Source organism: Cicer arietinum, chromosome 6 (genome assembly GCF_000331145.2).
Source record: "Cicer arietinum cultivar CDC Frontier isolate Library 1 chromosome 6, Cicar.CDCFrontier_v2.0, whole genome shotgun sequence".
NCBI lineage: Eukaryota > Viridiplantae > Streptophyta > Magnoliopsida > Fabales > Fabaceae > Cicer > Cicer arietinum.
The window spans coordinates 16,434,530-16,460,037 of NC_021165.2; the positions used below are offsets into that span (position 1 = coordinate 16,434,530).

At 33.4% G+C, this 25,508-nt stretch overlaps 2 protein-coding genes and 1 non-coding gene across 3 annotated transcripts; 1 reads left to right on the forward strand and 2 right to left on the reverse strand.

Moving 5' to 3' along the window:
* Positions 1–139: 139 nt before the first annotated feature.
* Positions 140–12,350, reverse strand: LOC101506987 (probable phosphoinositide phosphatase SAC9). Its single transcript, XM_004505090.4, has 13 exons — positions 12,107–12,350; positions 11,417–12,012; positions 10,371–10,503; positions 8,691–9,910; positions 8,249–8,356; positions 7,940–8,110; positions 7,299–7,541; positions 5,941–6,369; positions 3,867–4,685; positions 2,105–2,302; positions 1,551–2,015; positions 1,226–1,453; positions 140–695 (listed from the first exon to the last, which is right to left on the reverse strand). The coding sequence occupies exons 1-13, from the start codon at positions 12,117–12,119 to the stop codon at positions 414–416; spliced, it is 4,905 nt and encodes a 1,634-aa protein (XP_004505147.1). The 5' UTR covers positions 12,120–12,350; the 3' UTR covers positions 140–413.
* A 2,400-nt stretch (positions 12,351–14,750) lies between these two features.
* On the reverse strand, positions 14,751–14,823 carry TRNAT-UGU (transfer RNA threonine (anticodon UGU)). The gene has a single exon. It is a non-coding gene; the product is annotated as a tRNA-Thr (tRNA).
* A 3,061-nt stretch (positions 14,824–17,884) lies between these two features.
* Positions 17,885–24,346, forward strand: LOC101507315 (cysteine synthase). The gene is made up of 10 exons (XM_004505091.4): positions 17,885–18,404; positions 18,503–18,612; positions 19,113–19,170; positions 20,099–20,362; positions 21,205–21,342; positions 21,537–21,588; positions 21,682–21,761; positions 22,804–22,863; positions 23,301–23,381; positions 23,893–24,346. The coding sequence occupies exons 1-10, from the start codon at positions 18,141–18,143 to the stop codon at positions 23,983–23,985; spliced, it is 1,200 nt and encodes a 399-aa protein (XP_004505148.1). The 5' UTR covers positions 17,885–18,140; the 3' UTR covers positions 23,986–24,346.
* The last annotated feature ends 1,162 nt before the right edge of the window (positions 24,347–25,508 follow it).

A 25,508-nucleotide genomic window follows, 5' to 3' on the forward strand; every position in this document is an offset into this window, starting at 1 on the left:
GGATCCATCACTTTGTTCACTGTGGACCCTCCTTACCCTTGGCTCACAACTTTGGTTATTGAAACGCAGTGTTTGTTTTTACAATGCCAGATGTACAAGAGCTCATAAAAATCAACCATCTCTAAAAAAGAAAAACAAATAAATCGAAGATAGATGAGTGAAATAAATAAATGAAAGTCACCACCGTGGTATATACAAACTTCTAAAGTTGAATCTCCAGCGTCAAAAACCAAACTCTCACCTTTCCCAGCTAAACCACAAGTGGCTAGAAATAACATTGCTAATGTTCCTAACAGCATAATGCTACAATATTATTACATCAAAGAATGAAATTTACATACCATAATACAACAAAAATTTGAAAAAGCTTTACACAATCAATCGATGCCAATAAGCTGAATACAGACACGTAATTAAACTGCTGTTAGGCTAGCCCATTTACCAAGATCGTATGGATCAGCATAGTAGTACAGCTTAATTCTATTGGACATAGATAGCCCCACCGCCAATGGAGAGATTCTAGTACCAGAATCATCTTGTTCTGATAGGTCATCGGTAAATGCAGCAACATCTCCAAGTAGTTTGAATGAAATTCTGCGAGTTTGTATCTGCCTGGGAAAATCAAAGTACACTGGCGTTCCAGCCCTGGCCTCAGGTAATCGGTACTCACCAATAATTACCATGGTATGGTTTTCCTGCAATCAGTCCAACCATCAGATTATTGATATACAATGGTTCAGAATGTAAGGGAACTTTATTTATGTTCCTCTTCCTACACGGGACACATGGAAAAGAAGAGCAAGAGCCAAGAATGGTCACAAGCCAACCCAATGACTAACCAACAAACCTAATTCACCTGCATTATATTCATTTAGATCCTACCTCAGTTAACTAACTCAATCTATGAACTTATCCAAGTATCCAACAACATTAACGAGAGAAACCTGATTAGCAAAGGCTGGCTACTCAGGCTCTATTTGATTTCAGAAAATGTTCTGTTTTCACGGATTATCGCAAAACCGCCACCGTGGAAACAAAGATCTACTTTCATTGTTTTCTTTACAAGTATTTGAAAACAAAATGAAAAAGTGCTAACCAATTATGGCTAAAAAAGAAATTATGTGTGAAAAGAACTCTTCCAAAACATAGCAACAGATGGAAGGAGAACCTCCATGGATGTCAGAAAAATGTGGCAGAAGCAGTATGATAATGTTCCAGTAAGTACCTGGAGAACAGAAACTTGTATATATAATACAGCTGGATTGATGTATCTGTCATCAAAAATTGAAGAAAAATGTGTGCTGTGTACATCTGACAAAGGTGAATGGGTAACCCGAGGCTTGATTGCACTAAAGACATCTAGACGAAACCCAGCAAGCAAAGGAGATGCGAGAGATAAATACTGCTCCAGGACAAGATCATTGTCCATCAATCTTTCAGCCTCAATTGGAACCTAAAAAATCATGAGTTGATAAATGTTTTTGAGATGGAGATAACTTTAAAAACAAAATGGTTACCACAACAATTAAGCAAAATACCATGGAGCTTACCTTGAATCTATTTAGCTGTGGAGCTCTTTCCAAAAACCCTGTCAGATTCAACTTGTCAGAGCTTTGATACGAATTAAGATTAAGATCAACTTCCTTTCTGATGGGGCTCCCAACCACCAAAATCCTCTTGGCATGAAGACAGGATTCGCATTCAGCAGATCCTCCAAAAGAGGCCCGTCGAGTTTCCTGTGCAAAAGGGTTCTCATCTAGAGATAATAGATTGAAGTCACTTCCAATATTTATAGAACTTGAACCAGCTCGCTGGAGGCGTAAACTAATCCAAATTATGCGGCATCGAACAGAACTCTTGAAGGGAAACTTCACATGTCTAGGCACTTTTTGTTCTGTTTCTGGCTTTTCAGGCCCCCATAATTCTGAGGAAGCCTTAATCATAGATTGCAGATCCCATTTTCCCATTAACGATCTTTCTTCCTTGTCTATTTTATTGCTTGCCCAAATTTGCACCTGTTTCAACATAATCCTAGAGTTTATCTCAAAATTTCATGAACAATAAGAAAAATAGAACATGAGGCAAATGACAAATGGGCACTCACAGTAGGAGCATCAGCCAAGGAGTAGCCACATGGGCTGACTATCAATGTAACCCCATTAACATCAGAAATGTTACCAAGGACAATTCCAAATTCAACAGAGGTCACACTAGATGGAGCTTTCCAATATGATAGCCGCGAACCAGAATTAAATGGAGCGAGCAATGACAAAAATGGGGCAGAATTTGCTGCTGTTTCAACCTGCAATTACGTGGTTAATGGTTATTTGTAGTAACATATATATATATATATATATATATATAGGGTGCAAAAAATGGGACTAGACCTCCTGGCATTTGAAGGAACAGAATATGCCCAATGTGGCAAATACTTATGTGTGTCATATTGTAATGGAAATATGATAACTCATTAAGGCTTCAAAACACAATTAGCCAAGAATAGGGGTTAATCAGAAGTCAAAGTTGAATGAATCAGTGTTATCAATCCTGGATACTGGAGTAGAGTGACCGACCCAAAAATGCTATAGTGAGTGAGATAACACCTAGTGAGATGGCCGCTATTCAAAATTGTTATACAGTTTGTATAATTTTTACTACATACATAAAAACTCAACAACTAGCTGTCATTGACCAATGAGAGGGTGAAATATGCAAAAGTGAGAGAGGAGAAGCCCAAACGTTGTTATGATGATTTTTAACTGCAACATTCCTAAAATACCCCAATCCAAAAGCTCTAACGTGTCAATCTCAAGTGCTTTTTTTTTTTTGGAATTTTCAATCTCATTACGAGGTGTGGCACTATAGCGGATACAGCAGTATCTATGTTGGCCGCCACACTAAACTGCTACTGCATGTCTTGTAGCAGCCAGGGGCTGCTCCGCTATAGTGTGATATTGAGATGGACCAATGTCCATGTCAGAAAGAGAAAACTTCCAATATAATTAATTATATATTGGTTTGTGGGTATTTGCTTAAATCTTTTCTAGACGACGTGACTTGTATATTATTTTGTGTTTTGACTCTGTTGTCTGGGCATATCTCTTGAGATGGACCAATGTCCATGTCAGAAAGAGAAAACTTCCAATATAATTAATTATATATTGGTTTGTGGGTATTTGCTTAAATCTTTTCTAGACGACGTGACTTGTATATTATTTTGTGTTTTGACTCTGTTGTCTGGGCATATCTCTTGAAAAAATTTAATTTACATATACTGGTCTATAGCAAAACAAGACCCTGTAATATTTATGCACATCAACAATTACTTCAATTCCATGGTTCAAAAATAATTCTTGCAAATCATGGAATTGAAACCTAAACCCAACAACTTGAGTTAGTTTCATCCAGTGTTTCCTTTTCTGGGGCAACAATAGATTTGTGAATGAAACATCTGTTCTGAGACTCACTGTAAGTTACTTGATTAGAGCTGGGTAGTTAGGAAGAGATAAATAATAGGAGGGGAAGACAGGAAGATCATCTAGTGATTTTAGAGAAAATAAAAGCTTTAGAGCAGGGAGGTTGGCAGACCCTCAACGCTCTACAGTGTTCTACATTTGTCATTAGGGTTTACCCCTATTTCTTTCTAATAAAATATCAGAATTCTATCACCACCCAATCAAAATAATTCAGATGGTCAATATTTCAACTCATCCGTGCATTATTTATATGAGTCATGTATCATGGATTCCAGGATTAAACACATTTGGTAGAAGCAGCAGTATGTGGCTTGATAATCCACGTGATAAAAACAACATAATGGTGCAGAGCCAAATCAAAATACATATTGAGTTAAATAATATATATACCGGGTGTAAAAAGCTGGCAAAAGGAAATTCGGCCAGGGATTCATATCCATTCAGTAACAACTGTACTGCTTTACCAGCTGGCTGTCTATCAGGGACCTGATTCTTTTCCAGAAGACAATCCCATGATGATCCAATGATTTGTTTCAAAGCGTTGTATGCAGCCTTTTCCACACGGTCTTTTCTTCTTAAGCAAATCAGAACCCTCACATAGTCCAAAATCAGTGTGTGAAGCACAATATCCTGGCAGCATTTTTTACAAATTATACCATCCCTAGCTAATAAACGGTTTATGGGCAAGTCAACTGGGCCACTTTGGCTTGATGCACCATTGTAATTCATGACATCTCTCGAGTTATATCCTAAAAGTAGAAATGCCCCTCTCCCGGCACAGCAAACTCTACAAACCTTCCTTTCACATTGAGAACACAGGAACACTGGTTCTGAACCCCCAGCAGATGACACTGTGTTAGAAAAATTAACTGATTTTTTAATTTCAGCGCGCACCTCACACTTGCCACCTGAACAGGTTTCCCCAATTCTGATAATATTCCAGAAATCTATTGGATTATCATCAACAGTCCCAAGACCAATTGCAGCAATAAGTTTATCCTCAAGAGAGGCTTCTCCAAGCAGGGCAAGATTGCTTGCAACTTTAGATAATTTTCCCATGTAAGCATTGTCAAGAAGTGCATTGGGATTTATTGTTGCAGGATCCATCCCAACAGATAGTAGGACTTTATCCCTTTCAGCAGCAGAAAGATTCAACTTCAGGCGTTCTATTTCAAGTTTCATGGCTTCAATAAAGTCGAGCTTTCTTTGCTAAAAAAATAGGAAAAAGATATCATGAATTAGATTTAAACTAAGATTCTAAAATCAGAATTACAAAATCTATTTTAAGAGCCTACAAATAACTTTAATATTCAGGTTAAACAAATTTTGGCCTGGGGATTGTAATTCCTGAGTAGTCACACAAGCCAATCCAAGGGAACAGGTAAATGATAAGTAATGAATCAAGTTAAATAACTGAGTAACCAGTAGTTGTTAACCAGTTCCTCCATATCCAACATCTTGGCTTGGCATGGCTTGACTTAATTTGGAATTTTCCGATTATTTACAAATAAATTTTACGGAGAATTGGAGAAAAATACATCCCAAGCGAAAAGTATCCTTGAAAACAAATGAAGAGAAGACAACATGGGAAAGAAGGAATAAGAAAATGCATTAGGCGTATGTCTAAAAATAAAAAATTAAAACTCCTTTGAAAATTGAAATAAGTATTTGAGAGCATAAAATACAACCCTGTCTCAAACAAGGAAAACATGTGTTGCACCGATTAGATTTTTCTCTCTATTAAAGAATGAATATATTAGAGAGAGAGAGAGAGAAGGTAAAAAAAAAAAAAAAACAGGACCAAGATTTCCTCCTTAGCTATGAAAACACTAAAAAGAAAATAGTAAAATCAAGCAAGCTTGTCAGTGCAATGAAGTACTCCAATCTCTCTGCAAAACTTATAAAGAGGTTCCCTTCAAGATCTCATGAGACATGAACAGAGAACCAAAATAAAGCAATTAAAATTCCTATCAAAATATCACAATACAATTCTTCCTTGTTTCTTCAAATCATATAAATTAGCAAATAAGTGCTCCCAACTACATGGAAGCACCCAACGTCCACCAAAAAATTATTGCAAAGAAATGTGGCTACGCTTAGATGCAAAGACAGGTGGAAAAGTTGGCATTAACAACATTTCCTACATGAAACCTGTTGGGAATCTGATGAAAAACGCGAATCGTGAATGAAATTTCTTTCCCTTTTTTTAGAATACGGAAAAACAAATGCCAAAAAAATAATCTAGAAGTGGCAACAAATATATCCAAATAATATTTATCATGAGCTATCTTTGGAACAACCATCAACAACAATAATAATTAAACATTGTATGAACATTCATCAAGAGAGAAAGAACCTCTTCGCAGAATGAATAAAATTCATAAAAAATCTAGGAGATGGACATATTGGATGGACAAAACAATTTATAATGGTTCGGAGCTAAATCAACAAAATTATAACATACCAGACTTGGCCCTGCAAGAGATTTCAAGCATTTTAAATATTGTTCGGTGCTAGTATCCGAATGTCTTGTATATTCTGATGAAATTTTACAATCACTTTGGGCACTATACTCGACATTCTGGTCCAAGAAATCAAGTGTGTCAGTCTCCTCGTGGGCAAAATTTTCAGTAACTGCCTGCGCCAGTGGGTGTGGAAGTGGGTCATTCCCAGACAGGAGGTCAATCAAAAAGTCCGCGGAAGTGCTTCTTTGATCATCAGGTGGTGGTGACACATTTTCAGTGGATGAAGAGATAAATGGATTCATATCTGAATCGGATAAAAAGGGATTAGGCTCCTCTTGAAACTTCTTGACATGCTCGATTAATTTTGCACCAGGGCCTTTATTGGTAAATGTGTCCCTCCAAGGAAGAGAAACTCCAAGGATTTCAATCTATAGCCAAAACACAACATCATGTAGCAGAAATAAAAGATTTGCACTAAAACAAAAATTACATCCCTATCTAGAAAATAGAATTAGAGAAACAAAACAATTGAAATAATCAGCACATTGATGAAGAGAGCAAGTATGCAGCAAGTAAAGCATTCCACCATTAGCCTAATAGGAAGCAGTGACGAGGGTCATTGAAAATAGCCTGCATTTGGTTTGAAGAACACTTCCAGATTGACATTTTAAATATTAATTTCCCAATCCAAACATTTTAGAAATAATTTTTGTTCATCAAATAGAAAATGGTTCTATACAAAGACGGAAAAAAAATGCTGGCATAAATCATTACAAAAAGAAATAAAATTTCATTTTTATCAAACATATATTATAATCAAGAAACCTCCAAATGGATCTCACTTTGAGGTGGTACATGCCATATTTACTAATGTCATCATGGGTAAGAGAAGAAAACATTTTAGTAAGGATATATGAAAATAACTTATAATATATCGATATCATGTATAATTATAATATCTTCATATTATGTTATAGTATCTTAATTATCATAAAAGGATTTGTTTCTACTTTAATAATGAATTTTAATCAACCTCACAAAACTGACTTTTAAGGTAATTGACAATCAAAGCCTTATAAGCACCACCTACACCTTATCTCTAGCTGAGGTCAGGCTCTCAACATTATTGTAAGTAAAAGGATATCCAAAGAAATGAAATTCACACACTGATTATCAATGTGTATATTCAGCTAATTATGCACCATTTGTACACTATGCTGCCTTTTCTATTTGCAAAAAAGAAATGAAAAAACAGTGAACGCATGTGGTCCACAAGGAAAATCAAAGATGCCAAAGAACACTATGGTTAGTCAAGCCAAGACTCATCATCAACTATGATATGTTCCAAAATATTTACCTCGCCCAGCGTTAACGGTTTTCTTCCAGATACCGTCGGATATAAGGTTAATGCCACAACACGAGAAAGGAAATCCCACTCTCCTTCAAGCTCCTCAAAATCATACAGTAATGACAAGGTTGGTGTATCTTGGGCATGGAGACGAGAGCTTGCTCCAGTTATAGCCATATCTTCTGCACTGATAGCCCCAGGTAAGGGTATTAATAGGTTGGTCCCACTTGCACACTGTGGTATGGAAGCACCCTGCCAACATATGTCGGACAGGTTCAGAAAATAAGCTCCATAATAGAAAGCAGTAATAAGCTTGTCTGACACTATGGCCATACAGATCATGGCTTATTAAAATTTTAAATTTTGATTTCACATGTAAGCAGATATCACACTTAAGTAAATCATATAAAGTTTAAAGTTCAAAGTAATTGTTAACATTCAAAATAATAATTGATGATAAAAAATGAATTTTTTAACTGTTCCTTTAGAAATTTGTACTTGTTCACAGCTAACACGGCACACGGCATAAATGAGCACAGACCCTCTTCCTATTCAGTTAGCATGGTTTAGACCAGCTCTTTCAATAGTATTATGAACAGCCTCTATGAATATTGCGAGGAGTTGGACAGCAGAGAAGGCCAATTACAAACCTCCAAAACCAGTTTAAGCCCATCTAAATGGCGTCCTGTCCGTACATCTACTGTTGCTGGATAAGTTGAGTCATCCACCCCATGGGATATTGTGAGAAGAAGCTGGCAAACATGGCAAGGCTCACCAAGATAGATAAAGATTTCAACCACATCAGCCGGCTGTGGACAAATCTGTGAAAGGAAAGGTATACAATTTTGTAAGATGAGATACATAGAACTAAAAACTTAAGAATAATTCAAACATGAGTGAACAGTTATAAATAAGTAGTTAAGGAGCTTCCTTCAAATAGAAGGAAATTTGCAACATACCCAGACCATGTTTTTTCCCTTGAAACTCAGAAGACTAGCTTCACCACCAGAAATAGGAAATAAGTTAGCAACTGGCTTGAGAAAGAAACCGGATGGCCGAGATGGTACCTACGATGATCGGATAGCTTAGTTATTGGGGCAACTGTTCCAATTGAAAGCCGCACTTTTTTAATTGTTTCAACATTAAAAATTCTAGTGCAGTAATTGGCATTACAAGTCAACAATTGACAGTGAAATCCGAAGAAGCATACATAAAAAGAAACAAAAATGAGAGAGAGAGAGAGAGAGAGAGATGTGACAAAAATTATGGATTTCAAAAGAGAGGACGCGATTGAGTAACTAACATGAAAATTATGAAACTGCAATTGCTAGGCACTCGATGTATGAAAAAGAAACAGAAAGCCAGCATTCAGTTTACTTTGACAGTTGACAACTCACATACATGTAGAGGTTGAAGAGAAATTGACGGAAGATGCTTGAAAAGCCTCATTCCAAGAAACATTTCTAACTGCTTTTGACGAGAGCTGTCCACAATTGCATTCTTATATCTTCTTTGCAGAGTGATTTTCATATTCTGTGCAGCAGAAAACTGTTTAAACTTTCCTGCATCGTCGTTGAATATGTTAAGTATTTGGCTGTGCATTGCTTTAGACCCAGTGTAAAGAGTTGCATGAATATCCCCAGCAAGTAGAAAAAGGTCAGCTAGTTGAGAGACAGGAGACAAAATTGTTGATCTCTTAAACTCCTCAAATGTCATATCAAATCTCTTCCATGGTTTATCAGGACATGGATGCATCCATGTGGTGGTTCTGGTATTATGGTCAATAAAATATGTTTTTCCGGTCACTGCATCAGATCGCTTCTCCCATCCGGGTGGCAGTGGAGCAGTATATCCACCATAGTTATTATTCATTGAATGATAACCAAATGCTGCATCACTATCAAGTGATATTCCCAGCCGTCTGCACTGCTCCATGAAGACTTGGAGGCAACCAAAAAAACTAGCAGCATTGGTCCTGTCCAGAGAATCGGCACAGTTAAAACGAACGGTCCCATTTTGATGTCCTCTTAAGCAGAATGCACCTTCAAAATCATCATTGCAGATGACTTCACCTCTGCAATCATTTATTCGCTGTCGCGAAGGCAAGTAATCTCCTTCAGATATGCCTATGGATACAGTAGGTGCTTTTAGAAGTTTCCATAACCCTTCGATTGTTTGTTGTTCACCTTTTAACTTTGTACTGGCATGCCAGTCATAATTTATCAAATGGACCCTAGTATAGGGGAGCTTCCCAGTTGATCTAATAAAGTTTAAAGACTCTTCAAAATGCTGAACCAAAATACACTCTGACTTTCCTTCTCCATTTCGAAGCAAGTTGATGCATACAATAGGAACCAAAGCTTTTCGATTTGAATTCTGACTAGCGCGTATATTTAGATTCCGGGAATCGTATCTCTTACTCAGTCTTTCATAATACTGCACACTTCCTTTATAAGGATCACAGTCTGAAACATAAATTTCAGCTTCTGCAGCGGTGATTTTCAGTTCTGCACCCCACCAGATAGGAATTGTACCTCTTCGCCACACATATGTGTTGAAAGGTACACTCTGACCAGCTCGTTTAGGAACCCAGACGAGCTGCTCACATTCCACTTCATTTCCTGTCAAATGGAACACATTTAATTACAAGTATCAAGGAAAAACAGAATATAGTTACAATGAATTAGAGAGAACTCAATGAAGCATGAACTAGGGTGAGGTGATTAGAGTGCTGCATTAAGCAAATAGTAAGAAAGGAATTAGAGTGAACTAAGTTATTGACAGGCCTTTACCAATTTGACTAACTGAAGAAATAAGTTGTTAATGCATGTCAGTAGGAAGCAAAATAGAGTTCTACTGAATAAATCCAAACAAATAAAAAGGAGCAACGCAACTGAAACCATAATGAACATCTGAAAACTTGTTAAAGTTCAAAGCTTAAGTTGGAAATTCATAATCAAACAAGATAGATAAGATAAATTATCTCCTTAGTGCTATCCTGACTAAATTTACTAATTTTATAGGTCAATTAATCATAAGATGGAAAGTTATAGCTCAGAAGTTGATAATAGGTTTGTGTACCTGTACTGAAACATGAATTTAGCCCCCTCGCCAAGTACCGAGTACCCGGGTGTAACCTACTCCTACGAGCTGTAAGAGCAACAACACCTTCTAGCTGACCTGAACTTCCAAAACTTCGACATTCTGCAAACCCCTACACATCAAGACCAAGTGAGACAACAGAATGAACATGTAAATGTTACGTCTTAATTTCTATGTACGATGATCTTTGGTACAGTATTACTATAAAATATCTCAAGTAGCTAGTGGGAGCTTTCATTTGTACATAAAAAATGTCAGACAGAAGGATAACAGCAAAGAAACAAAACTAGTAACCAACACAAAACTAGCAACCAGCGTATCCTAAACCTTCTAGAAGGCACGTGAATTTTTTTTGTCCATCTTCAGAGCTACCATTATCGTCATATAAAGATTTGGCAATAGCAACAGAGAATATAAATGAGTTAATATATCATTTCCTCCTCTAAGGATGTTACTTGTTGCCCCAAACCCAAAAGGTTTGGATGAACTCGTTAGCAATTTATCAAGCAGACAGCTCCAGTAAAATGAACTCATCAGCAATGTGACAAGAACTTCAGGAACACCGCAAGTAAGGTAACATGATATAATTTTCAAGTAACGTACTAAGAAACCAAATTATGCATTATATCATAGAGTAACAAAACTCAATTTCGTTCTTGAAATTATAAGATTGTATCAACATAGTTCCCTACATTAACAATATTATTTCAGAATGAACCCTGAAAATTCATCCCTACATTGATATTCGCAGGGACTAACTAATAACAACATTAAGTTGGTAATGTCAAAGATGCATTTGAAACTAAGTGAATAATGTCAGAGATAGATGATGCATTTGATTTATAACAGATTCAGTCAAAGGGACAAACTTGATTGACGTTTTACAATTCTATAGATAATTTTGAAAAATTGATAACATGGATGACAAAATGGATGCAGTTATATAATTTCAGAAACAGAATTAACTATTTGCTCTTATATTATGCACGTAGAGACTGAAACGCAAATAGAAGAAATCACAAAACCTGCAAGAGAGTGACACAGTGAGTTGGCAATCCAACATTAACAAAAGGTGTAGAAAACCACGCATTCCAAACAAACTCCGGGTCAGGCTGGTTAACCGGCATTCGACTAGGATAAGGACGAGTAATATCTCTCGTCTCACAGAAATAATGCTTCCCATCAATATCAAGCTCCGTCAATTCAAGAATGTTCTTCACCTCACCTTTCCCCTGAGGCTGCGCGTTTTGAAGCAAAATTTTGATCCACTGACTCTCACCCACCGTGTACACGCAACCTCCACCGGGCAAATTCGGAATACTAGCGATTAACCTCGTAGCGATGAGGAGAAAAGCGAAGTTTCCCAAAGCAGCGTAACCTAGTATAGCTCTACCAAGAACCCTACTCTTGCAACCGCATCGCGATCCGTTCGTCACGAATTCGTAAGCTTCTTTTTGTGAATTGAATAGATCGAAACCTCGTTTTGCTTCGTAACGAAGGATACCGGTAGTTGGATCTACGTAAAGAACTTGAGTGTCCGTTCGAGAGCAGATACTCGCGATGATGTATACTTCATCGGAATCTAGAGTTACCACTACCACTGATGTGTCCCTTAAACCACCTGAAAAAAAATGATGAATGAGAATCGCTAATTCGATTTAGTTCGAAATTGAAATGAGAAATTAGATAGATGGAGAAATGAGCTTCTTTCTTACCTTGTGATTCCATCGTTATCAATGATGAAACCACTCATAAAACGGATTTTGATTTTGATTTCAATCGCTCGCGGATCCGAGAGGTCCTGTGCTCGTTCAACTACCGAGAAGAATCAAGTCCGTTACAAATGTTGGCTTTTGGACAAGGGAAATGACGACTATCTTTGTTTCGACCAGACTCATTTATTTCCAGGAAGAAAAAATAAATTTGTGACTTTCATCATTATCCAGCTATACAACAACAAGTTTAATTGGTAATTCGCTCCTCCATTATTAATATCAAATAAAACAATTAATTCATAAAACTATGAAAACTCGTGTTATTGCACGATTACATGTCGATATTTTAATGTCTTTTTCTAAATTTTAAGTAAAACAATTATTTTATTTATTAATAATAAATATTTATTTAATACTTTTTATGTTTATTAATATATAAATAATTGTTTTGTGTTTTTTTAATATTTATTTTTGGTTGATATTTGTTTTGAAACTTCTAATATTTAATACTTTAATACTTTTTAATATTTAATGATAAAGATTTGTATCGTGTTTTTTTAAATATTTATTGATCATAAATATTTATCAAATGTTGCATTATATATTAATGATAAATATTCATATAATTTTTTATATTTATTATTAACAATATTTATCTCGTGTTTATTTTTATTTTATATAAATATATGTCTCGTATTTTTTAATAATATTTGAAATTGAAAAAATAAAAATTAAAGATTAACAAATATTTATTTCATCATTTTTTATATTTATTATTTATATAATTTTATTTAAATTACAAATTTTTCTTTTTTTTTTTTAATAATTATATTGATGTTCCGTTAACGCATATGTTAATGCATTTACTTTAGAGATCAATGAATGGTGTTAAGGTTGTTATGTTTTTTTTATCTGTTTATTTTTTAATGAAGTGTTATTTTTGGATTTAAAAAAAAAATAGAAGTCAGTTATTTAAGTAAATATAATTATGTAAGTTTGACATTAATGATCGAATTACCAAATCTTTCTTAATGGTCTAATGTTAAAACTAATAAGGATAATAATGTATTTTTATTAGTGTTTTGTTTTCTTAAAATTAATAGTGGATGTAAATTCTAAAATGTCGTATTCGTAAAATTTATTTGATAGAAATAGGAAGGAAGAAAAAAAAAAGGTTATTAGAGTTAAGATATTTAATATTCTAAGACATTAATTCAAACAAAAATTAATGTTATTTGTGTTAAGTAAGTGATCTATCTTTTAATATATGTGATGAATAAACATAAACTAAAGTGATATTAAATTTAAAAACAAAAAGTCATATAATATGTTGAGATATATATCTTTTCTCCTTTTTCCATTTTCTTCTGGATCTTTCCTAAAACCTACTTTTTTCCGCAAATTCATGTTTAACCAATTCATCTTCATCAAATATTGTAACGATGGAAAGTCAATTACCACATCGAAGTCAAACTTTTCATCTCACTTCAAAAATTATTCACAGGTTAAATTTATTTGTCGTTGTTGCCAGACACCAATGAAGAGAGAGAAAGGTCATTCTACATGTGCTCAATCATAAAGGTAATGTACTATGAGTTAGGGATTTTATATTAAAGGAAAAAATTAAATTTGACAAAATTGATATTAGGGTTTATTTTTCCAAATTCAGTTTAAGTTATATTTGAAATCAATGTTATTTTTTGTTTTAGGACGAATATGACTATTGTGGATATTTTGTGTGGGTTGATGATGACTTTAGGTTCAATTCAATTTCAATAATTGTGTTTGTGTCAACTATTGATTATGAACCAATAGGTCATACTACGAGACATTAAAGATGATGAAATATTTTTTTGTTTTGTGATATAATGAAAAATGAAATTGTAATATTTTGGTAGCTGCAATAACATATTAATTAGCTTGAAATATATTTTATGATAATTATGTGAATTTTTGTTTGAGTTTTGTTCTATGACGATAGCTTGAATTTTGGTTTAGTAGTTATTTTCTTTTGAATTATGTTATTCGAATCCTTTTGGTGCAATTAGTACATGAATTAGCTATTGGTTTGTTTGAATCCTTTAAATGAAGTAGTACATGAATTGTAGTTATTATAGTTGTGCATTTCTGACTTATTTGTTGTGGTTCTATATGAATTAGTAATTGAATTCAGTGACTTTGGATCGAAAACATTGTGATTTTTTTATGACTCTGCATACATGAACCAATTTGACAATATGATATAACATGTAATTACCACTCTAACTTTAAATTATTACTTTCGGGGACTGATATGATATTAAGTATTATTTTTTAGGAACCATTGTGATTATATTTGTAACTATACAAAACAAAATGTAAAATTCATTATCATTTGTTTAGAATATGATAATTTGACTCATACACCTTAATAAAACAGAGGTAATTAACAATAAATAATAAATTAGAATCACCATCATAACTGAAAACTACATTCACAAATAAAGTTTACAACTTGTTTATTAGATTCATAAAATATTACATCTTGAAAACAACTACGATTGATTGATTATCAAAGAAGAATCGGAGATATTCTATCAATATCCTAATTTTATTTTATATATATCTATATAAATAGATATAAAATAATATTTAAAATAAAAAAAGCCGGCTATCGGAATCGAACCGATGACCATCGCATTACAAATGCGATGCTTTAACCTCTGAGCTAAGCGGGCCCACATAACACAAATTGTGTCTGTATCGGAATTCTTTCCTAAATAAAACAAAATATTAAATTCTAATTCCACGAGTTTGGAACTAATCTTCTGATGTTAATTTCATGTCTCATGTTCCTCCAACTGCTAAATAAAAATAATAATAATAATTGGGGTGAGATAAAATATCTCAGTGAGCTCTAAAAATAAAAAGGAAAAACAATCTCAAGGAGTTTCTTTTATAGAAGTGTATAAAACGTGAAAAAATAATTATACATCTCATGATATTATTATTATTATTATTATTATTATTATTATTATTATTATTATTATTATTATTATTATTATTATACGTGTTTATATATATATATATTGTGAAAAACATATGCATGACGTCAAATCTTTTCCTTTCGAATAAGGAAAAGTCGCCAAATATCTTAATGTGGGTCACTAACATAATTCAGTCCTGATTGGTAAAGGTGGTCTGACCAAACCCCAATCACCGTTCTGATTGTTCTCCTTTACTTGTTATTCTATGTCTGGAATAACTTAAATGTCCCACCGTGAGTGTACAAAACTTGAAATGTTTTATATGAAGTGCACTTGTTATGCCATATATAAAAATGCATTATTCATTCATAACAATTATAAATAACTTTAGGCGATATACGAAACTCATAATAATTTAATCATAAGTCCTTAATTCAAAATAAAAATTATAGTCAGGAATATAAAAGTAACATTGGAGTCATGAAAATAGTAACACATCAAAGTCATGAAAAATAGTAAACATATAAAAGTCATGAAATTAATAACATAAAAGTCATGAAAAAATCATTTGAATGCAGTTTTTAAAAACACCTATATGCAAAATTTTATTTCATCGCACTTTAATTCTCCTGTAATAATCCCAGTAGTTTACTCAAAAACAATACACTTTAAAAACTATCCATATTAAAAACTTCCAAACTCAAACATTTACATGGTAAATACACCAAGTGTTATGAATATCTTTATTTCAATCCCTATAGAACCAAGTTTTGTATTAAATTTTTCCTTGAACACTCCATCTCCATATCTTCTATATTCTAATGCAATCTTTCTTTTTTGCTGCTCTCATTCTTTCTTCTTTAATCTATTGCATGTGTTTGAAATTGAAATGCTTATCATTACAAGTGCTTCAATCAACTCGTACAAAACATCCACATTAGCCATATTCATTCCAAAAAAAAAAAAATTTAAAACTAAATCTCAATATGAATTTGGAAAAAATAATATCGATTTCAAATCTAAGTCTCTAATTGAAGCTAGAAAAATAAACCCTATTATCAAATTTGTCAAATGTGACTTTTTTCCTTTAATATAAAATCGCTCGTCCATATTACCGTTGTTTACTGAGCAAGAGCGGTCTTCTTCAGTTTATTGGTGCCTGACCAACACAACCGTCAGTTTATTGATGCCTGACCAACACAACCGTCAGTTTATTGATGCCTGACCAACACATGTCACAAGAAAAAAAAATAATCTCATAATTGAGAGGATGAAGATTGACTTTGTTGTGATGATATTTGATGAAAACCAATTTAACATGAATTTAAGAGAAAACAAGATTTTTGAGGAAACATTCTTTTGGAGAAGAAAATTAGGTTTAGGGGAAGACGAATAAGACAATGAAAAGAGGAAAGATATGTATCTAATCATATTATGTTGATTTTTTTTTTAAATTAATCTCACCTTAATCCTTATTTATTAATCATGTGCACGTAGGAGAGAATCCATCTTCCAATTAAGAGAACTAAAATAATAATATTATGTTCGGTCGGAGATCTCGGTCGGAGATCAATTTAGTGGTTTATTCTTTATTGCTACGATGAAAAATAAATTTATGTGATTTTCATGATTATTCATCTTTATACAAACAAATTCAATTGATAACTCCTTCGGTTTTAATATAAATTAAATTAATTAATTAAATTAAGATAATTAAATTAATTAATTTAAGTATAAAATAAAAATTTAAAAATATCATTTGTAAAAATTTATTGGATAAAAATTAAAAAATAATATTATTAGAGTCTCGAAAACATAACTCATATGTTATAGCCAAAGAATATAGAAGAAAATTTAGATTTAAAAAGTACAAGTGAATTTATATTTATTTTTTAAAAATAATTTAAATTTATTAAAGACAACTTTAAAAATTATATCAATAAAAAATAAAATTGGGTAAAAATTTGCTTATGTTTTAGACTATTAAACTTTAGATGTTTATTGCTTATTTTAAAAGATTAATAGTAGACCTACATATTTTTTTTACTCTAGTAGACCGACATATTTTTTTTTTACTCTAGTAGACCTACATGTTAAAAAATTGGATGTATGATTTCAGGGCGAAGGATCTCACATTGACGGAGTGGCCACATTTTTTTCTCTTTCTATAATAATTAAATATATTTTTATATTTAACTACTCTTAATAATATATATTTAATTATCGGATGTACAATTTTATTGGATTAAAGATATATAACAAAAATAATAAGTTTGTTAGTCTATTATTATAACTCAAACAATAAGGTGAAAATCAAGTGATAGCTACAATATATCTGAGATGAGTCGTCGCAGGAAAAAGCAAAAGTTAAATTACATTATTGCAGAAGATTCATATATTAGAAAATGCAAATAAAAAACAATTAATATTATATTAAAAGTTAAGAAATCGATTATTTTAGGATATTTTTTAAGAATTGATCGTGGGACATTACGAAATGAAGAATTTAATATTAATTATTAAAAAAAGTTACAAATGGATACATACATAATTTTATTTTCATTATTTCATTAAAATTACATACTTATATCATAATTATCTGATAAATATTATAATTATTAAGTGGAAGGTTGGATTGGAACTCCAAACCTAAAAAAAATTATAAGAATTAGTTTTTACCGTAAGCAAACAAAACATATTTATAAATTAGTTAAGAGGTTCTATTATTTTATGCTAGTCCTGATTTCTGTTATGATAATAGATAGAGTAATTGTGGATGAATGATATAAGTTAATCCTCTTTTCTTAGAAATAAGGAGTAGAGTGATATTCATTTAGGTATTGTTGTTGTTCAGATTGCCCCTTCGCCCTCTCGTGGAGATACTTACTGTGGTGACTCATTTTCGCACAGTCCATCCACAATTGTAGGACGAAATAAAAAAGGGAAATTCTATGCTTAGCTGTCACTGTTGATTGGATACGACAAATCAAATTTCGTCTCAACTCTTAATTCTTAATCTTAACATCATCATCATCATCATCTTTCCGTTCCAATTTTCTAATAAGTTTATGTGGTGTGAATTTCTTCAACAAACAACAATGGCTTCCACTTCCATAATCAACTCGTTGACTTGCGCTTCGCGTACTCCCTCCACTCTTCACTACTTGACCCGCACCCCTACCACATCATCCCGATTTGGTATCAACCACTGTTCGATTCAACTCTCCACAAGGTTCTCTTCGCTGACAACTTCCCCCGTTCTATGCAAAGCCGTCTCCGTCGAATCTCAAACCAAGATTGACGGTCTTAACATTGCCGACGATGTTACGCAGGTCCTTTTCACACTTCTCATTTCATTTGCTTTGCGTTAGAATTAAGCATACAGTTTATTGATGAATCTCCTTTTTTTTTTGCGGGTGACGTGGCACAGCTCATAGGAAAAACGCCAATGGTTTATCTGAATAGTATTGCGAAGGGCTCTGTAGCTAATATTGCTGCAAAGCTTGAGATTATGGAGCCCTGTTGTAGTGTCAAAGACCGGTAACAACATCAATCGTTTTTGTTTTTCTTTTTTATTTGGTGGTTCTGCAATAAGGTGATATTTTTCTACTAATAATAGGAGATACTAATTTCAGCTAATTGTAAGGTATACATAAAAAACTCAAAAATTAAATGATGATAATGGTGGTAATAGTATATGTCTGTCTGTGTAGATTTGCATATAAGAGGTTCAGTGTTGTTAAATGGCGGCCATGGAGGCAGGCGCCGCCATTGCATGGCATTTTTGGCCTTCTGCCGTATTCCGCCATCAACAAAGCTAAAGAAGTTCAGGGCTCGGTTGTTACATATTGAGAAGTGATTTTGTTATTCAATAATTTAGAAATTATTAAAAAAAGCAGAAGTTGTTTTATGTTTGTCTGTTGTAGTGAAAACCACACCATTTTTTTTAAAAGTGATTATTTTACGAAAAATGTTGTAACAAGCGCACCCTCAATCTATCTCTAATTTATCTTTTATTGCTTTGGTTTCTTGTCTTGCAGGATAGGTTATAGCATGGTACTTGATGCCGAGCAGAAAGGGGCCATAACACCTGGGAAGGTAAAATACAATAGAATGGATGCATGTTCATTTATGCCAGGGATGCTATAGTATGTGTACGTAGTTAGGGTTGATTAGATTTATTAGTTAGTATAGGAGACTCAATTAAATAAAATGGTGGGAACAATAGAAAAAGAATTCAAATTTGTAAGGGAAAACTATTGGCGGAGAATTCTTTCTCCTATTTCCCGATAGTTCCATAAAATCATTCATTTTAATGTTCTTCGGTAGAAATAGTAGCTGCAAATAGTCGCTGTATATGGTGTATTTCATCTGTACTATTGTCTTGTGCTGTGCCTTCATAATATAGCTTCCTGATTTACTCTAAACAAGACTAATCACGTGCATTGTAATTACTTTTGCATATTCAAACAAAAAAAAGGTATATTAAGAGATTTTGCACATGTCTCTTGTCAAAAGATTCTGCTTGCTGCACCAGATTATGTTACGTTTTAATAGTCCAACTGCATGTATACAAAACAATAACCAAGGTTTTTCCCACAAGGTGGGACTAGTGCAACTGCATATATAAGCAACTTTAGTGTTGTGGGAGTTTATTTGGCCTAATCTGAGTTTAAGTGGGGTGCGTAACTACTGGCAATAAATTGTTTATGGCATGTTATGTACCGGCATATTTACTGGTTTTGATAGTTCTAGAAAACTACAATTTAATCTAGGCATTTTGGTATGCCATGCTATTTACTTTGGGATGTAATGAAGCGAATTATTTTCTTTTCTTTTATGCTGCATCTATGTGTGAGCATTATATAGTTCCGTTGGAAAAGAACACTGTAGATTTAATGGGAGCTAGTTAGATTGTATTATAATTTCTTTTCTTGCAGATTAATTGTGGCAAAATAAATATAATGTTGCTTCAATCCCCTTTTTTTGTAATTCTTAACTAACTTAATTCTGGTATATACTTCAGAGTGTTTTGGTGGAACCTACAAGTGGGAACACAGGAATCGGTCTTGCCTTTATAGCAGCTTCTAGAGGATACAAGCTCATTTTGACGATGCCTGCTTCAATGAGTTTAGAAAGACGAGTTCTTTTGAAAGCATTTGGAGCTGAGCTTGTTTTGACTGATGCTGCGAAGGGTATGAATGGAGCAGTTCAAAAAGCTGAAGAAATTGTAAAAAGTACACCTGATGCATACATGCTTCAACAATTTGATAATCCTTCAAATCCTAAGGTAAATGACAACATCTAATTCATCTTAAGCACACAAATCCCATGTTCTTGAAAAACTCACACAGGGTGCTGCAGTAATTGGCATTATAGTTACTCTTGCTATTTTTAGTTGAAATCTGTGCTTCAAACAGAAGTCAAGAAGTCCAGGTTAATATAAATATAGAAACAAATCAATGCAAGTCAAAGCAAAGCTAGGGGAAGAGATTTTTCCTTAAAGATTCATGCACACCATTCCGGCTAAAGGCACCAAATAAAAGTGTATACAGCTTATTGCCACTCCACTTTGTCCTCCATTTTCTGACCGAAGCCCCCAAACTTGTTGCAACAACAACAACAAAATGTTTATAGCTCTGACCATGTGAGCAACCTAGTTTCCCCAAACATACCAAAGAGCTTGCTCCAAATGCCTTCCTTATTATTTGTATATTGTGTATCTTATAGCTGGACAAGGTTGTGTTAAGTGTATAGCTAGTTTTGAAGTTTAGTATCTCATCACACAGGACAACCTATCAAGAAATAAAACTTTATTCGATATATGCAGACACATCATATCATCAATGTTAGTTCTAGCAATAACTGGGAAGCTCCACTTCAGTAGCCAAGTGACCTAGTTTAACTTTTTTTATTTGGAATTTGTGTTCCTTATGCACTACTCTGTTTGTTGATAACTTGATATATAAAAGAAAAAAGGGCTCGATAAATGTTCATTGTAAGCCAATATTTGTTTATCCCCTTTGCATTTAGTTAAGTTCAAGATGATGGACATGCCACTGATGGAATTCTACTTCTAGTATGGTGAGCTACAGTATGGTATAATATATGAAATTTGGTTCATCTGTGCAGATACATTTTGAGACAACCGGACCAGAGATATGGGAAGATACAAGAGGCAAAGTAGATATTTTAGTTGCAGGAATAGGAACTGGTGGTACCATTTCTGGAGTTGGTCGATTCCTAAAACAACAAAATTCAAAAGTACAGGTAAATCATTCTCAATGGCATGGATTTCTTTTAATATCAATTAATGTAAGGTATTATCTGCAAAATACTTGTTGTAAATGGATCTTGGTACTCCATGTACTGGTCATGTCTTATCCCTTGAAGTGTAATTTAATTTCAAGGGAAGCTTTCTACCTTGTTGGTTTCCATTAAACATTTTCTGGTTTATGTATCAGGTTATTGGTGTAGAGCCTCTCGAAAGCAACATACTTTCAGGTGGAAAGCCAGGTAAGAAATAGAATAAATTTCTACAATTCAAAGTTCAATGTGTTAATTTTTAAAGAGCTTTTTATCTATTTCCTTTTTCCTGCTAAATCACAGGACCTCACAAAATTCAGGGTATTGGGGCTGGTTTTGTGCCCAGAAATTTGGATGAAGAAGTGCTTGATGAAGTTATAGCGGTCTGTTCTTGTATTTTGCTGTTGTCATTTTCTTTTTGTATGTGATAATAATCCAATGTATTGTTATGATCGATGAAGACATTTTCTTCTGTTTGTCTCGCATGCATACTGTGCTAGTTAGTCTATATGTGTTTGAAGCAAGTAATAGACAAAATATTTTCATATTTTATTACTACAGTCTTATGCTGTTTAAATAGGGGGAAAATTACAAATAGTAATAATGACATAATCATAAAATAAAAATAATATAAAATAAAAGAGAATCAAATCTGATTTCCTTTGATTCTTCAACAATACTAATTGTCATCTATTCCTGGATTTTAATGATCTGATTTGTCATCTATTTCATAGAAACTTTTGCTGGTTTTCACATTATTTTTGTTTCAGTATAAGAGACTAATTTTAATGAATGTGGCAGTGGCACAGCACACTACTACATATGAATAGTTTTTTTTTACACATTGATTAGAGAATATCTTTGCTGACAAGATTGGACTGTGCAAAGTCCGTCTAGATATTAAATTTCAGTTGTTGCTTTTTACCTCTATGCATTATTGCTCTGTCTAACAGCATGGACTCACTATCTTGGTCAATAATGGACATTTCTTCATATACTGGCGTTTTTTAAATTATGGTGTTTGCTAATCTTTTCCTAACTCAAGACTGGTACTCCATATTTTAAGCTATCAATCAATGGATTAATTTTTGTGAATGTGGCATATGGAGCACCTAACCAGGATAATTAAAAGTGCCAATATTTTCTTGGTCTCTACTTGAAAGAGTTGAACAGAGAGAAAAGAGAGATGTAAGAGAAAAAGTAGGCAATTTTTATTTGAGTGTTTATTTGACACATCTGATACAGGTTGATTATTTATACATGGAACAAAAACCGATTCGGTTATCCAACTAACTCAAGTACACTATATCTAACCTAACCGCACAGTCAGAATGAAGTTAGTTTAGCTGATACAAGGATAGCTAATTGTATACTCTAATAATAATAGTAGTACTATAATTAACTCCCGTCTCTTGTATTTGGCAGATATCGAGTGACGAAGCTATTGAAACTACAAAGCAAATAGCACTTCAGGAAGGCTTGCTGGTTAGTGCTTTATGTTAATCTTTTCATTCGATTGTGTGCACTTGTGCAGTTACACGACATGCCAAAAGAAGCTTGAAACAATCATGAACAATACCATATATTAAAAGCATTATGAAGAGCATAAGACCTTCATTATCTTAATTAGCTGTTGATAAGCATTCAAGCACTTGGGGAATCTTCCCCTGCTTAAAGGCCCTATCAAGGGGGAAGAACGGAACCATTTAAATACTGTCGAGCATTCCATACTACTCGACGTGGGACTTAGACATCTCAAAATAACCAAGTCCCTATCCCATGGTCTCTCAGTCTCTGTTATTTTCTATTGGTTCCTATTAGCTAGCTTCAAATCTCATGACACCATAATTCTGATCCAAATGAAGATTTCACACATGTTGGCTTTATACTTTCACTCTTATATTCTTACCATTGGAAAACAGGTGGGAATTTCTTCAGGGGCCGCTACAGCAGCTGCATTGAAGGTTGCAAAGAGACCTGAAAATGCGGGGAAGCTTATCGCGGTATACATTTTTCCTCTTAAAAAATAGAATTATTTTTATGTAAGGAATTTAATTTAGTCCACCTTGGATGGGTTATATGTCTTCTTCCGCCAAACTGATCATATTCTGTTCTTTTCGTAATAATGTCAGCTAGGGAAGGATCTTTTAAGGGGCGGGAGGGTGGCATGGCCCCTTCAAATATTTATTATTTATTATAAATAGAGATATTAAAGGATAGTGTTATAGTTATATATTTTACATTCTGTATAAATGTTGATCTTGAACTGAACCAGTAGTGCAGTGGTAACTTGCGTTACTGAGTTGTAAAAAATATAATTTACCAATATGCTATCACATATATAACTGTTCAAAAATATATTATTTAATATATATAGGATAAAATAATTTGGCCCCTTCAAAGAAATTAATCAAACTCCACCGCATTGTCAGCTCTATCTTTTTTACTCTTAAAAGTTTCAATAAAATTTCAAATTTTTAGAATTAATAATTATCTTTTTTTTATTTCTTGCAGGTTGTATTTCCAAGCTTTGGTGAAAGATACTTGTCTACTGTTCTTTTCCAGAAAATTCGAGAAGAATGTGAGAAAATGCAACCGGAGCCATGAAAAAACTTTACTTGTTTAATTTTTCAGACACATTTTCCGTCATCATCCACGATCCACCAATGTTGTAAGGCATGACAAATGTGACATGTCAATGTTACGTTTTCTCATTTTTGACATTTAAGTTATTAGAAATTTCTGAACTGGTCATCAATTTGACACAGCACAAATCAATTGGTCGTTGAAAAATAGATATCTCCCTGGTATTTTGTGGGGGCAAAACTTTTAGATGTATGACTGGTATTAGTCTTCTTTATGTGTGACCGATGACAAATTCTCCATAATGTTCGTAGTCATCTATCTATTGCTCTATGTGTGACCGATGACAAATTCTTCAAATAATGGATGAAACAAAGTTTATCTATTGCTTTTTCTATGCACATTCTCTAGACTCTAGCCATATTTGAAGCTGTCAAACCAAATCAATAATTCAAAGTTTACAAATAAGTCTGTGTAAGAAACTAACGAGGGAAGAATGAAGACCCAGTAGTCATCTTCTTTCAACTTTGCCAAATAGAGTAGTCTAGCCTCAATCTAAAAAGTAAAAACACAATAGAATGGTCCAGTCTTGCATAATTGCTATGTAATAAACAACTAGGTGCAGTATTTTTACTAAGCCACCAGGAGACCGCAGTAAATAAACAAATGTAGTTTGCCTTGGTCTAAAATGTATCAATGAATGAACAATGAAGTCTCTTAGGCCACCAAACTGTATCATATCTGAATTAATCCAAGAACTCGTTTGTTGACTGGTGCAGCGGTCACTATGCATTTCATTTCATTTTATATATTTATTTAATCATAGTGCTGTCTGTATGGTAAATGAGATTTTGAATATTTGTACATATGTTTTTCACCCCCACGTTCTCAATTTAAATTCTAATATAAGAATTGAATGTCTGTGAAAGTAGAAACATAGTGCAATTATTACATTTTTATACTGAATCAAAAGTCACATGGCCATGGCCATGGCCAAAGCTGAAAAGCTAAATGAATTTTTCTATGTGTGACATAATACAAACATAAGAATATTAATAGAAGCCGTATTATATAACTGTAAGTGGCTGTAGCACGGAACCTGATTAAAATTAAGGAAAAAGATTGGTGGACACTTCTATTATAACGTATACACTTTGAGAGAGAGAAAAAATAGTGTGATAAATGTGATAAAGATAATATGATATGTTGAATAAATCGTAAAATATAAAGTGTGTGAATATCATTGTGTCGCGCAAAATAAGAAAAATGGTCATATATTATTTATTATTATAAAGTAGTATATACTAGTATGAATCTGTTTATGTGCTTTTACTGTGTTGTGGCCTGCAATTCTTGCACTCAACGAAGCACTAATTGAGGGGACCATCAACCATAGTTTTTCTTTTCTATGACTACGAATATTCTTGCCTAACTAATAGGGCTATAGGCACTTTAAATTTGATGATGTTGTACAACTCTTAAACATACAGAAAGGCATTTGTTAATTTTTCATTGAAACATAAATACAAAATTAATGAATGTATTGT

What these genes read in the sequence shown, in the direction of transcription:
- LOC101506987 (XM_004505090.4), bottom strand. An exon ending in TTTCTCTTCAACCTCTACAT is followed by an intron (nt 8,357 to 8,690) that starts GTATGTGAGTTG and finishes CGATCATCGTAG; the next exon opens with GTACCATCTCGGCCATCCGG. An exon ending in AGGGAAAAAACATGGTCTGG is followed by an intron (nt 8,111 to 8,248) that starts GTATGTTGCAAA and finishes TTCCTTTCACAG; the next exon opens with ATTTGTCCACAGCCGGCTGA.
- LOC101507315 (XM_004505091.4), top strand. Translation starts at nt 18,141, where the DNA reads ATGTGGTGTGAATTTCTTCAACAAACAACAATGGCTTCCACTTCCATA. An exon ending in TGTTGTAGTGTCAAAGACCG is followed by an intron (nt 18,613 to 19,112) that starts GTAACAACATCA and finishes CTTGTCTTGCAG; the next exon opens with GATAGGTTATAGCATGGTAC. An exon ending in ATAATCCTTCAAATCCTAAG is followed by an intron (nt 20,363 to 21,204) that starts GTAAATGACAAC and finishes TCATCTGTGCAG; the next exon opens with ATACATTTTGAGACAACCGG.